The 13,672-nt window shown below is 43.7% G+C and overlaps 1 protein-coding gene across 5 annotated transcripts in view; it reads left to right on the top strand.

Moving 5' to 3' along the window:
* The window catches only part of Golga3 (golgin A3), a 48,447-nt gene that overhangs the window by 18,600 nt on the left and 16,175 nt on the right, over positions 1-13,672 (top strand). For all 5 annotated transcript variants that reach the window (XM_032886884.1, XM_032886888.1, XM_032886885.1 and 2 more), the window contains exons 8-16: positions 1,536-1,738; positions 2,338-2,475; positions 5,298-5,459; positions 5,819-6,187; positions 7,809-7,886; positions 8,845-9,108; positions 10,105-10,199; positions 11,663-11,879; positions 12,654-12,797. In XM_032886884.1, coding sequence (XP_032742775.1) covers positions 1,536-1,738; positions 2,338-2,475; positions 5,298-5,459; positions 5,819-6,187; positions 7,809-7,886; positions 8,845-9,108; positions 10,105-10,199; positions 11,663-11,879; positions 12,654-12,797 — 1,670 coding nt within the window. The remainder of the gene's footprint in view (positions 1-1,535; positions 1,739-2,337; positions 2,476-5,297; positions 5,460-5,818; positions 6,188-7,808; positions 7,887-8,844; positions 9,109-10,104; positions 10,200-11,662; positions 11,880-12,653; positions 12,798-13,672) is intronic.

Raw genomic sequence — 13,672 nt, 5'->3', positions numbered from 1 at the left:
CAAGCTTGTGCCACTGATACCTGGTTGTCCTAGTTAGGGTCATTGTTGCCGTGATGATCACCATGACCAAAGCAACCTGGGGAGAAGAGGGTTTATTTGGCATCTGGTTTTTATACAACCCAAGACCACTGGCTCAGGGATGCCACTGCCTGAGTGGTGGGCCCTCCCACATCAGTCACTAATTAAGAAAATGCCCTACAAGCTTACCTACAACCTGATCTTACTGAGGAATTTTCATAATTGGAGTTCTCTCCTCTCAGATGACTTCAGCTTCTGTCAGAGTGACATCAAACTATCCAGCAGACCGGTCACCCCTCTCTGTCTCTGTCTGTCTGTCTCTGTCTTTTTCTCTGTCTCTCCCCCCTCATTTAAAATATTTATACCAGTTTTCGTGGCATACTGGTGGCATAATCTTTCAGCTACTTTGAAGATTAAGAGAAAGGAATGAAAAGCTTGTGGCCTGGACATCTTAGCAATCCCTGTGACCACATAAAATAAAGAAAAGAAGGGAAATGTCTTCACAACACAAGTACTTTCTCAAGCTCAGGATATAATTTAAAATTTAAGATGTCTGACTTTGTTTGTATTGTTGACTTCTTCGTCGTCCTTCTTACTTTCCTCCCACCCTGCTCATGCTGAGTTGACCAAAGGACCAATTAGCAGGTGCCGCTTCGGAATCAACCATCCAATGCTCAGGCTGTTTCTTTATGGCAAATCGATGATGTCACTGGGTACTCAAAGATGAGAGCCACAGTGACATGGCAGTTTCTGGGACACATGGTTGGGTTTCGGTCCTTGCAGATTCCATAACTGGAGTTTCTTCCCGGCATAATTTTTTTGTTGTTCCAGCTTTACTCAAGCACATTTATAATTGTTAATGGATATGGCCATGATATTAGCTAAATATTTGAATTACTTGATGTGTGTTCTTCCACCTCTGTAGAAGGAACAAGGTAGTAATCATTTCTCTTGTACCCTTAGTCTTGCCCTCAGCTCAAGTTGTTAATATGTGTCCTTTTTGTAACTCTTTCGTGCCACAAGTAATTGCTATTTAAAATGGCTCCAAATGATGATATTCTGTATGTGAGGAAGCTCAAAGCAATTTTATAGATTAGACAGTTCCTTACAGAAATTTCCTTAAGGCATTGTAGCTGACTTACATAGAGCTGCTGGCCATGAGCTTTATAGTCATTCATAATAATTAAGATAATAGATATGTGGATGAATTATTAATAGATAATAGATTAATAATTAAGCAGATATTAATTAAGGTGTGTTTAAACTAAATCACAGGTAAATGAACAGACACTTTCATCAGTTAATAGAACTGTTGTGACTCCTTTCTCTGGGAGCAGTGGTTCTCTGTCTACCACTGCTGTTTTTGTGGTAACTTTATAGAACATGTCCACTGTGCAAAACCAGCATCAACAGTACTGCTTCTCTCTGTAGACTTCAACCTTAGGTCAAACGACCCCAGCTGTGGCTTTTTTGTTGGTGCTGGCTGGTCTGAGTTGGCTGTGCCTGCTTACTTTCAGTTCATGACCTGCGGCAGCAGATGACAGCGCTACAGAGCCAGCTCCAGCAAGTACAGCTGGAGCGCACAACACTGACCAGCAAACTACAAGCATCACAGGCTGAAATCACTTCTTTGCAGCAGGCCCGGCAGTGGTACCAACAGCAGCTTGCTTTGGCCCAGGAGGCCAGAGTCAGGCTGCAAGGAGAGATGGCCCACATCCAGGTATAGTGCCAGAAACTCCGTTCAGAGCTGTGGGACACGCTTCCCCTGAATTGCAAAGGTGTGATGGCATCTAAAACTCCAGAGGCTAAAACAAGAGGATCACATGTTCAAAGCTAGTAAAGTGGTGGTGAAAGGTGTTTATAGTTTTAGATATCATGGATATGTTTTTGTTTAGTAACTGCTGATTACTTTCCAACCAGCACCATCCTCTATAAGAGCTTCTCACGCCTTCCCTTCCGTCACAGGGAGCTGGTGGGATCCAGTGGGATCTGCTTATTTATAGGTGTACCTTAAGTAGGAATTCCAGTGTAGGTTATGTCCAGACTACACATTCTCAGGTGTGATTGCCTGATCTGGTGGACAGTCCCCTGCCCCATATAGAACTCACATGGCTCAAGTTCAAGGTAGGTTGGCAGAGGGTTTGTGTAGGTGAGTCCTGGGGTGGAAGACAGAAGGGCAGGAGCTTTCCCTGCAATAGGTCACATTGATAAGTTCAGTCATTGTTAAAAAAGAGAGAACATCTTAGTGACTAGGGATAATGGGCCACACTTGATGCCTAATTTTAAGTTTCTTTTTACCTCCTGGGTTTTTCTTTGAAGGTCGGACAGATGACTCAAGCGGGCCTTTTGGAGCACCTGAAGCTTGAGAATGTGTCCCTATCGCATCAGCTAACAGAAACTCAGCACAGATCCATCAAGGAAAAAGAGCGCATAGCTGTTCAGCTCCAGAGCATTGAGGTGAGGACTGTGGTGCTAGTGGAGTGATACTTTTTTATTCCATGTTGGTTCTTGCTAGCAAGTGTAAAGCATGCACAAACATAATCAAAATACCCACAAGTAAATATGAATGTATCTTCTGAATATATATACTTTTCTATCTTATTTAATATTTCAAAAAATGCTTTTGTGGCTACAAACATGGCTTAGTGGGTAAGAGCACTTGCTGTGCAAGCAGGAGGACGTGAGTTAGTTACATGGAAGTCAGACATTGCTATAACCCCGGCATTTGCAGGAGGTTGAGACTAGGATTCTGTGAGCTTGCTGGCTGGCCTAGACAAAATGGCAAGCTTCTACTTCAGTGACAGACATTGCTTCAAGGTAGTATTGTGGAGAAAAACAGATACCCTAAATTTTTCTTGGGCTTGTATATACATGCAGGTAATTGTGTGTTACCACACATTTATGTGCACACACCACAAAAACATAACACACACACGTAATCCCTTTAAGCTGCATGCAGTGTAGCTGTTCAGCATTTTGGAATTCTACCTCTTGTGTGGCCCAAGTGCCCTTGGGACCTTGTCGCTCTTCTTTAAAGCCTCCCTTGGAGTTCCTACCAGTGCACTGTTGCACTCTTGGGACAGAGCTAACCACAGAGTGAAAGGAGAAAAGGGGATTAAGGATGTTTGTACGTTAGACAGTATTTCCAGGCCCAATACAGGGGCTTGTATCTGTTTGCAAGTGTTCACCCTCTTCAGTCCTCCAGTGACAGTGTTCTTCCGAAGGCATTTTCATTATTGCCTGCTGTTTCTCTAGATGATGATGGGGAATGAACTGTATTTGGCTTGGATCTCAGTCCTGTTCTCTAACACCTAGGTCAGTAGCTCTCAACCTTCCTAACGCTACAACCCTTTAATACAGTTCCTTATGTTGTGATGACCCTGACCATAAAATTAATTTTTTGCTACTTGATAACTATTTTGCTACTATTATGAATCATGGTATAAATATCTGACATGAAACTCCCAGGTTGAAAACCACTGCCCTGGATGATTTCTTAGATCCCCCATGTTGAGAACTGCTACCCTGGACGATTTCTTTTTTTTTTTTTTTTTTTTTTTTTTTTTTTTTTTCGAGCTGGGGACCAACTAAGGCCTTGCTTTGCTGGGCAAGCGCTCTACCACTGAGCTAAATCCCCAACCCCCTGGTTTGATTTCTTAACCACTCTGAGAATTTCTTTCAGTCTTGCTTTTCATAACAGGCCTGTGTGGCAGGCTGGCTTCAGACTCTCTATAGCCTAGGATAACCCTAAACTCTTAGCCTCCTGCCTCTTATCTCTGGGTGCTTCTATCTGAGTGCTGTGATGTGTACATCCCACAATTACCCATTTTAATGTGATATGGGGGTCAAAACCAGAGCTTTGTGAGTCAGGCAGTCATTCTGCTATCTGCATTCTATCACTAGCCCTTTGCCCTGGTCTTTATTTTTTTTATAAAAGAGATAGTATTACTTGCTTAATATTCTTGTTACAAAAAGCAAAAAAATAAAAAGAAAACAAAATACAAAATATCTAATCAGAGACTGGTAGGATGGTAAGGTTGCTTGCTGCCAAGTCTATGACTTAAGTTTGATCCCTGCAGCTCATATACTGGAAGAAAAAACTGACTTCTGTAAGTTACCCTCTGATCTCAACATTGGCACCGTGGCACATGTGCTCACATGCACACACATACACAGACATAAACGAAATATAAAAAAGTTTTTATTAAAAAAAATCTAGTCAGTAATGACTTTGAATTGTGTGCCTGGGCCAGTTTTGATCCTGATCTTTCATAGATGATCACAGAGGCATTTAGCTTTCCTGTGGCTTTTTTGATTTCTCTTCTTTTCCTACCTGTACTTTTGTCATATGGAGCAAACAACCATTTGGCTCAGGTAGTTGAAGAGAATTATGTTGAGAGCTATAATGAGTAAAGACTCTGTTAAGAACTAGAAACAGTTTTGAAATTATTTCCTGGAAGAAATGTACCTAGGTTGGATGTGATGGTGTCCACCCAGTGCTATCCCAAGTATGTGTCACCATGTGTAATTTTATGTAATAGTTCCCAGGCCCGAAAAAGCACTTTTTGTAGCCGAAATATATCTCCAACTCAGTTTTCTCAGGTTCTCCCCTCTCTTCCCCTGCTTGGGACAAGCCCAGGTCAGCTGGAGTAACTGTCCTGAGTAGCCTGACTATGCCTCCACCTTTAGTATGTCCATAGGTACCACCTACGGACTGAGCCTGTCAGGTTGCAGTTCATAGACAGGATGGAGATATGGATAGAGACTGCTTACATAGCAGTGGGTTTCTCTGTGAAGGATGAGACTTGAAGTTTGTTATTGGTGATCAAGTTTTTCTGCTTTTTAATAAATAGAGTGGGGCTGGAGAGATGGCTCAGTGGTTAAGAGCACTGACTGCTCTTCCAGAGGTTCTGAGTTCAAATCCCAGCAACCACATGGTGGCTCACAACCATCTGTAATGGGATCTGATGCCCTCTTCTGGTGTCTGAAGACAGCTACAGTGTACTTATATATAATAAATAAGTAAATGAAAAAAAAGAAAGAAATAGAGCTGGCAAGATGGCTGAGTGGTTAGGAGCAATTGCTATTTTTTAAAGGACCCAGGTTGAATTTCTAGCACCCATATACCCCTCACAACCATCTTACCTCCAGTTTCAGGAGATTCAGTGCCCTCTTCTGGCCACTAAGCATGCATGTGGTACCTACCCATACATACATGCAGTAAAAACACACATACACATAAAATAAATCTTTAAAAGAAATACTATTTTCTTATTCAGGCTGACATGTTGGATCAGGAGGCAGCATTTGTACAGATTCGGGAGGCGAAGACAATGGTGGAAGAAGACCTCCAAAGGAAGCTGGAAGAATTTGAAGGTGAACGGGAACAGTTACAGAAAGTGGCCGATGCAGCAGCGTCCCTGGAGCAACAGTTGGAACAGGCAAGCAATTGTGCTCTCTGCACCCCAGGCTCACAGAGATCTCTGTGGATGTGGGCCTTGCCTGGAGTGCATGTCTAAGTGCAGTTTACACATGCTGTGTGCTCTCTGGCATCAGGCTGGGTTGGTAGCTAAGGTTTGCTTGGGGCTCTCTGTTGAATGTGATGGTCACTATCAGACTGTTCTGTCACTAGCCTGATCATGGGTTTGCTTCTTTCTATTCATGTTCTTCTACTCTAAAATTTTACATAAAAAAGGCCTTTTAATGAATCATCAAAATTACTTAAATTCTAAACATCAAAAATACATAAATTCTTGTGCCAGGTGGAAGGCAGCATGTTAAATTTATCATTTACTTCCAGGTGAAGTTGACATTGTTCCAGCGAGATCAGCAGCTGGCAGCACTTCAGCAGGAGCATCTAGATGTGATAAAGCAGCTTACATCGACACAGGAGGCTCTACAGGCCAAAGGGCAGTCCCTCGATGACCTGCAAACACGTTATGATGAGCTACAAGCAAGGCTGGAAGAGCTGCAGAGAGAGGCTGACTCCAGGGAGGATGCCATTCACTTCTTGCAGAATGAGAAGATTGTCTTAGAAGTGGCTCTGCACTCAGCCAGGAGTGACAAGGAGGAACTTGACAGAGGAGCACGGCGTTTGGAAGAAGATACTGAGGAGACATCAGGACTTTTAGAACAATTGAGACAAGATTTGGCTGTCAAGTCCAACCAGGTAACACTAGCTTAAATGTTTTCTGAAGGACTTGTGTAGAGCATGTTTTGGTCTTTGAAGAGGAATAATTTTAATATAGAAAACCTGGGTACTCAACAAAGTCTTCCTATCTCTGAGGCATTGTGTGCAAGTTGGTGCCCCAACTGCCTTACATCTCAGATGATGCTCCTAACTGCTGTGGGGTGAACATGATTTCACGGCCACTTCAGAATGTAATAATTATAAATAATGTAATATGTCTGGTTATCTCTATCATATATCCTGGACATATACCATGCAGAATGCTGTAAGAGCCCTGATGGGGTGAGTGTGGCTTGCTCAAAAGCAATTTTTTATTGAGTGTGGGGTGTGACTTAGTGGTGGCACACTTGCCTCATGTCCCAGGGTTCAACCCCCAGAATCTCTCCATCTTTCTTTCTCTCATACACAATAACAAAGCAGCAACAAGCTTTTTTTTTTTTTTTTTTTTGTAGCCTTTTACATACATCCTGTATTCCTGAGTCCCTGGGGCTCTTCATGTGCATAGCTGAGGTAGTCTAAGGCCTGAGATGTCAATTTCTACCAACTTCCAGATAGTATGGCTGGGCCAGTCTCTGGTATGGGTTAAGTCAGAAAAATATGGGGTGTTGTAAGTTGAGACTCATTGGATTAGAACCCCATTCACTCCTCTATGTAGTGTTTGGCTGCTTTCCTACCACAAGAACAGAGAGAGCTGAGACTCTGTCGCTAGATGTGTTGCTCACAAAACTTAGAATTCCTCTCTGGCTATTCCAGGAAGGGCTTACATCTGTCTACTCTAGAGCATCCCCTGCCTTACCCTTTCTTTCACTGCACTGCCCTTCACCTAGTCTTTGTACTTTTAAGTGGCAAGGAAGAAGGATACTGGTCATGTGTCCTCCTTGAGCAGCCTCTGGGCTATCAGCATGTGTCTGATTGAAAGCCACCTTCTGTGCTCTAGATGGTGTTGGCTCTTAAAAAATGTCAGTGGGCACAGACTAGAACTGTCAGACTGTACTCCCTGTAGGCATACATTTTTTGTAACCATCTTTTAATAAGGGTTGCACCTCTCCTCTATCGCACCACCCAGCAGAGGTCGTGGAAGAGAAAAGTTATCAGGATGTGGGGAGTGGACCTGCTCAGCAGTAGTTTTTCGAGTACAAGCTCGCTCTTCTTTGGCAGCAGTTCAGTCCTATAGCAAACACCAAATACAGCTCAGCAGCTGCAGAATAGTCCTCTAGGCAGGCAAACAGCACACATGAACTGGCAGCTACAGACCAGTCCTTTCGGCAGGTCCACACCAGGGGCAAACCAGCAGCTGTTGTTTAATCCTGAGGCTGTGGAAGTCGCAAACTGCCACAGGAACCTCACAAGCCATTTTGGGGCAAACTTTTCTCAATGGCAGCATTTGCACAAGTTGAGCTTAACAACGCTGTGTAAGGTGAACCAATACATGGGTGTCATTAGCAAAGAATAGCAAGGCAGAGCAAATCAAAGCAACGCTCTCCTTTATCAAGCATCCTTTGACCCGTGTGCCCCAGCAAATCATCATTTGACCTAAATAACTTTGCAAAGAAACTAGAGTTTCCATGTCAACCCACTCTTCTGCAAACCTCTCCTGTAGGTGGAACACTTGCAGCAAGAGACAGCCACATTGAGAAAACAGATGCAGAAAGTAAAGGAGCAGTTTCTTCAGCAAAAGGTAAGGAGACATAGGAAACAATTGTTGGGCATTCTGCTGAGTAGTCTGTTGCAGTAGAGCAAAATCAGAAAGAGGGAAGCATCTGTGTCTTTCTTACCTTTTTAAAGGTGTACTTATTCTAACTTGTCCCCACATTGCAGACAGTGAGACATCATACCCTTTCCCCTTTGAGGTAGGAGCTATGATCCTCAAAGACTGAATGTAATACCAACCATTGTGATAATGAAGGTGCCCTGTCATTATCTCTTCCAAAAGCCGTGTGTAATTTTTTGGTCAGCGTGTACTAGTTGTATTTTCCGTATAGAGTGTAAAAAGCTTACACTATAATCCAACTTTAAAACAAATGTAGTTTGTACCAAAAAGATCCATGACGTAAGTTTTGGATTTTGAAGCTCATGTTTCCTGGTGGAGGAATGGCTCTGATTCCTTACTTTGTTGCCAGCCATCAGTTGAATGTTTTGTTCTAAGAGAGGAAGATCCTCCAAAGCTCGTTTATAAGTAGTGTTTCAGTTTATTACTGCGGTACTCAAAGGATAAACTTTCAGATTCTAAGCACTGCAACCAAGGGAAGATAAGTCCTTGTACGATCACCTAGAAGATACAGGGATCCCAGGAAGATAATGGGATGCTTCGTGCGGTGTTTAGCTTTGGGGTTATTGTTTGTAGAAATTGTGTGACAGAAATCCAGACATGCCATCATCATTGGTGTTTCTCCATGGGCAGTATCAGATTTCAGTAACTATTATTTTGTGTAAAAAGTTACACCCTAGGGCTAGAGATGTAGATTAGTGGTTAAAGCATTTTCCTCTAATCCTCTAAGCCCTGGGTTCCATGCCTAGAATGTGGGCGAGGAGAGGGTTATGCCGTGAATTGTTGGTAAACGCTTTTATAAAGCAGCCTTATTCACTGAGTAAGGTGCTGACTGTCACTGGCTTATTACTTGTGACTTGTCCCGAAGGTGATGGTAGAGGCCTATCGGCGAGATGCTGCTTCTAAAGACCAACTCATCAATGAGCTGAAAGCTACCAAAAAACGCCTGGACTCAGAGATGAAGGAACTGAGGCAGGAGCTGATCAAGCTGCATGGAGAGAAGAAGACTGTGGAAGTAGAGCACTCACGGCTGCAGAAGGACATGTCCCTGGTTCACCAGCAGATGGCAGAGCTTGAGGGGCATCTCCAGTCGGTGCAGAAAGAGCGAGATGAAATGGAGATTCACCTGCAGGTGGAGTGCAATAGATTGGTTCTTTTGAGTTGTGAAGGTTCAGCCAAGTGTGCTGGGGGCTTACTGTGTGCGGGGTGGAACAGGGAGCTTCAACCAAGAAAGACTTTTAAAGCAGTTTAAAGACAAGGCTTCCTGAACTAATATTCAGATAAATCCAGGCTGTGATGCTACATGAAGGAAACAAAGAAGAGTGAACATCGGGTCATGGCACCTGTTACATGGTCTGGGGAGCTAGTTTCTTGAGACTAGAAGTCCACAGAGTAGGCACCAGACAGAAAGGAGAGAGTGCTCTGCAGATATCCTGAGTTTAGGCAGGATGCTTGCACTGGGAGGATTGTGTAGCTGCCTACCCTTTCCCTCTGGGCAGCTCTACTGCCCCTGCATCTGGTTGTTTTAATGAGTGCAGTGACTGACTGGCCTGGTGACCAGACAAGGGTGTAAGAGGTGACTTTAATGGTAAAGATAGAGATCTTGGTCCCAAATAAGGAACACTTCCTGGGATGAGAAATTTGGAGAGGCAATAATGCAGGATGCTAGAACAAAAAACACATGCTGAAAGTCCCTAAGAGGTCGTGGCCCCTTTCTTGTTCCTTTCATGAGGTATCAGGTAAGGCAGGGGCTAACCTGAACTCATCTTTCCTGCCAGGAGAGCTTTAGGAAGGCGTGTGATGGTCTGGACATAATGGAAAGAAGTCGGTTGTGGTTTTGTTTTATGGATGATTCGGTTGCGTGTCTATCTCTGGACCATGAATGTGCCACCCACAGAAGCTAAAGGACGATATTGAAATGCTTTGACCTGGAATTAGAGATGATTATAAACTGTTATGTGGGTTTGGGAATTGAAACTGGGTCCTCTAGGGGAGCAGCCAGTTCTCTCCAACCCCCAGAAATGCATTTGATTGCTAGGAAGTGTTGTCATCAGTGACAGATACCTGGAGTATACAGCTTTTTACTTACTGCACATTTTTTTTTTTGTTGTTGTTGTTCTTTTTAAAGTCTTTGAAGTTTGACAAAGAGCAGATGATAGCCCTTACTGAGGCCAATGAGACACTAAAGAAACAAATAGAGGAGCTGCAGCAAGAGGCCAAGAAGTAAGTCTGAGCAGCATACACCTGCCTGTGAGGAGCACCATCTCTGCTGGAAGAGGGACTAACTTGGATAGTCCGTGGTGTTGGCTGTGCTCATAACATATCCTTATAAAACTCCAGCTCATGGAGAGGTAGCCTGGAACGTGGTTCTAACGTTCCTTCGTGATTGGCAGTTACCTTTTTCTTACTTATTTATCTGAATTTCTAAGTTGATTTGCTCGAGCATCCTTTACAGAAGCACCTCCTCCTGCCCCAAAGCTGGAGATGAAAGCCAGGGCATTGAGTATAGTAAATAAAAGCTCTCCTATTAAGCTACATGCCCTAGTCCTACAATCTCTTTATTTAATTTGACTTTTTTATGCCATACACTGGTGCCAGTACCCTGTCATCCCTGCTCTCTCACTAGGGTTGGCACTGAGACTCATCTGTCACAAATGGAAACACATGACTCTCACCAGTCACTGCTCATACATGCATATGTACACTTTTGCAAATACCCTTTTGGGTAGTTTATTTATTTTTATATTATTTTATTTTTCTAGAGAGGGTAGCACTATGTAGCCCTACCTGGTCTAGAACTCATTGAGATTAAGCTGTCATTGCTTTTTTGGTTTTTGAGACTCTGTCTCTCTTTATAGCCAAGACTGATCTCAAACTTGTGATATTTCTACTTCACCTTCTCAAATGCTGGGATTACAGTATGAGCTCTGACTCTTGGGACCTCTTTACTCCATGGTGCATTCTATGCTGCTTATGAATACCTTCAAAAATCTACCGAGTGCTTTTGACCTTCAGGAAAAATGATAGGGATGTTTTTTGGTTGAAATTTGCTGTTTCTCTGCCCTCACAAGATCATTTTGTTCTGTTGAGTAAAGGTCTCTGTAGCCCAGTCGTCCTGTGTCCAGCATAATCTCTGACTTACAGCTATCTTTCTGCCTCAGCCTTTCAGATGCTGGAATTACAGGTGTATACCAATGTACCCATCACAGAATCACTTTTAAATTGTGCAGAGAGGAGGGCAGATCTTGATGATGGTGGATTCAACTCGGTGGATTTACACTGTTTCTTCTGTCCTAGCATAGATCCCTGACAAATTCCTCTTTTCCTTTAGTAACCAAACCAAAGCAAGAACACACTTGCCCAAGTTCACCTGAGGATCAGCCTGTTGGGGAACACGGAGTGGTTAAGCTAAAGTGGCCTCTCGAGAGCCAATACCCTAAGCCTGGTGTGCTGGTAGGCACATCTCTTGAGTTTAAGGTGCACAGAGCAAGTTCCAGGACAGACAGGGCTACACAGACAAACCCTGTCTCAAAAAGGCAACACAATACAATACAACACAACACAACAAAACCAAAAAAATCCTGCATCTAACCCTAAAGGATGAACATGCCAACATATGCCCTTGGTGTTTGAGGTCAGGAGCTGGTTGAGTGCACTAAGATTAACTCAGCTTTCTCATGTCTCAGGGCCATCACAGAACAGAAGCAGAAGATGAAGCGGCTGGGCTCAGATCTGACCAGTGCCCAGAAGGAGATGAAGACTAAGCACAAGGCTTACGAGAATGCTGTGAGCATTCTCAGCCGTCGCCTACAGGAGGCTCTGGCTAACAAGGAGGCCACAGATGCGGAGCTGAACCAGCTCAGAGCTCAGAGCACAGGTGGCAGCAGTGACCCTGCTCTACATGTAGGTAAACACATTTCTCCCAGTCGAAGTCCTTAGGACTCTTGGTTTTCTTTGGTTATGTTTTTTTGGTTTTTTTTTTTTTTTTCCTTTTTTTTGGATCTGGGGACCAAACCCAGGGCCTTGCGCTTGCTAGGCAAGCGCTCTACCACTGAGCTAAATCCCCAACCCCGTTTTTTTTGTTTTTTAAGACAGGATTTTTCTGTGTAACAGCCCTGGCTGTCCTGGAACTTGCTTTGTAGACAAAGCTGGCCCTGAACTCACAGCAGCCTAAAGTAGGTTGACCAGGATTTCAAGGTTAATCTTGGCTGTCTGGCAAGTTCTAATGAGACCTATCTCTAACAAAAGAATAGATAGAGCCTTCTGAGTTGGGTTTAGTAATGTAATCTCAATACCTGTGAGGCGGAGGGGAGAAGTTTACTACTTCAGAGCCATCCTGTGCTGTTGCATAAGGAGGTTGTGTTTCTAAAACCAAAACAGCGGGGATGGCCGAATGGCTCGATGGGTAAGGCCCCTTGCACCGTGCCTGATGACTTGCGTTTGATCCCCATTCACATTGTAGGAGTCAGGAAGACACCTGACACCAGAAGTTGTCCTTTGAAGAAGTTTGTCTATGCACACAAGAGCACCTACACACATGCACGGACACATGTAATAAATGAATAACATGGAATAAAACTTTTAAAACAAAATCTAGAATGTGATCAGGTATGTGCCCATGAGAGTTGAAGGAGGAAAAGACCAGTGACTAAATATGTTTCCCATTTTGACTTTCAGGAGAAGATTCGTGCTCTGGAGGTGGAACTGCAGAATGTTGGCCAAAGCAAAATACTGCTGGAGAAGGAGTTACAGGAGGTGATCACGATGACAAGCCAGGAGTTGGAAGAGTCCCGGGAGAAGGTGCTGGAGCTCGAGGATGAGGTAACACCTGCACTGCTAAGCGCAGCGTGGCTGTGCTTTGCTCCTGGATCACCTGTAACTGTTGTTGGGCCACACTGTTGCCAGTATCTAGGGAAGATCAATAGTTACCACCTTTGCAGCTATTACATGGCTGAGACTACTGAGACATGTGGAGGCAGGTATGTCTAGCCTGTATGCACATGAGTCCCATGATAGCTGTGAGTCCATCCTAGCAGATTTTTAGGTAACAGATTTCTGATTAATTTAGTGTTTAAAGGTTAGACAATCCTGTTCTTTTCCCAGTTAGAATGCTTTGATTGTAAATAACGAACCCAAGGTAAATCTGCCAGAGAGCAGACACCGCAGTTTATTGGCCCTACTCACTAAGGTCCCGTCTCCAGCCTCTGGCTACCCCTGCCTACTCTGTTGCTACAGCAGGGCCTTTAGGAACTTTACATAACTTTCAGGGATGTGTGTTTTATTCAGCAATCTATCCTATCCTCAAATGGGTATTGCTGAGGTCAGATCAACTCCATGTTCATTGGTGAGCAGCTCATTCAAGGCCCTGAGCAACTAGTTTCTGAAGTGGCTTCTCTGAAGCCTGTGAACCCAGAAGAGTAGCGGACTCACAGGTAATAAGTCGAGGACAGTTTGTGCTTTAGTATTAACTCTTGGTGAAAATCGCTTACCTTTTCAGTTGAGTATTTTTAGTTTAGTAGTCTGTCTAGCAGAGTATGATTTTTTTTGTATGTGGGAAGGTGTTGCTTTTGATATAGGGTCTCCATATCCAGGGTGGCCTTGAGTTGATCCTTCTGCCTCTGCCTCCCAAGTACTAGCATTATGGCCATGGATCTCCACACCTGCCCAGAGCATGACATTTTACATGTACCAATATG

This window comes from Rattus rattus, chromosome 16 (genome assembly GCF_011064425.1).
Source record: "Rattus rattus isolate New Zealand chromosome 16, Rrattus_CSIRO_v1, whole genome shotgun sequence".
Classification (NCBI taxonomy): Eukaryota; Metazoa; Chordata; class Mammalia; order Rodentia; family Muridae; genus Rattus; species Rattus rattus.
Note: the sequence above shows the minus strand (reverse complement) of the source record. Positions and strands in the feature narration are given on the sequence as shown.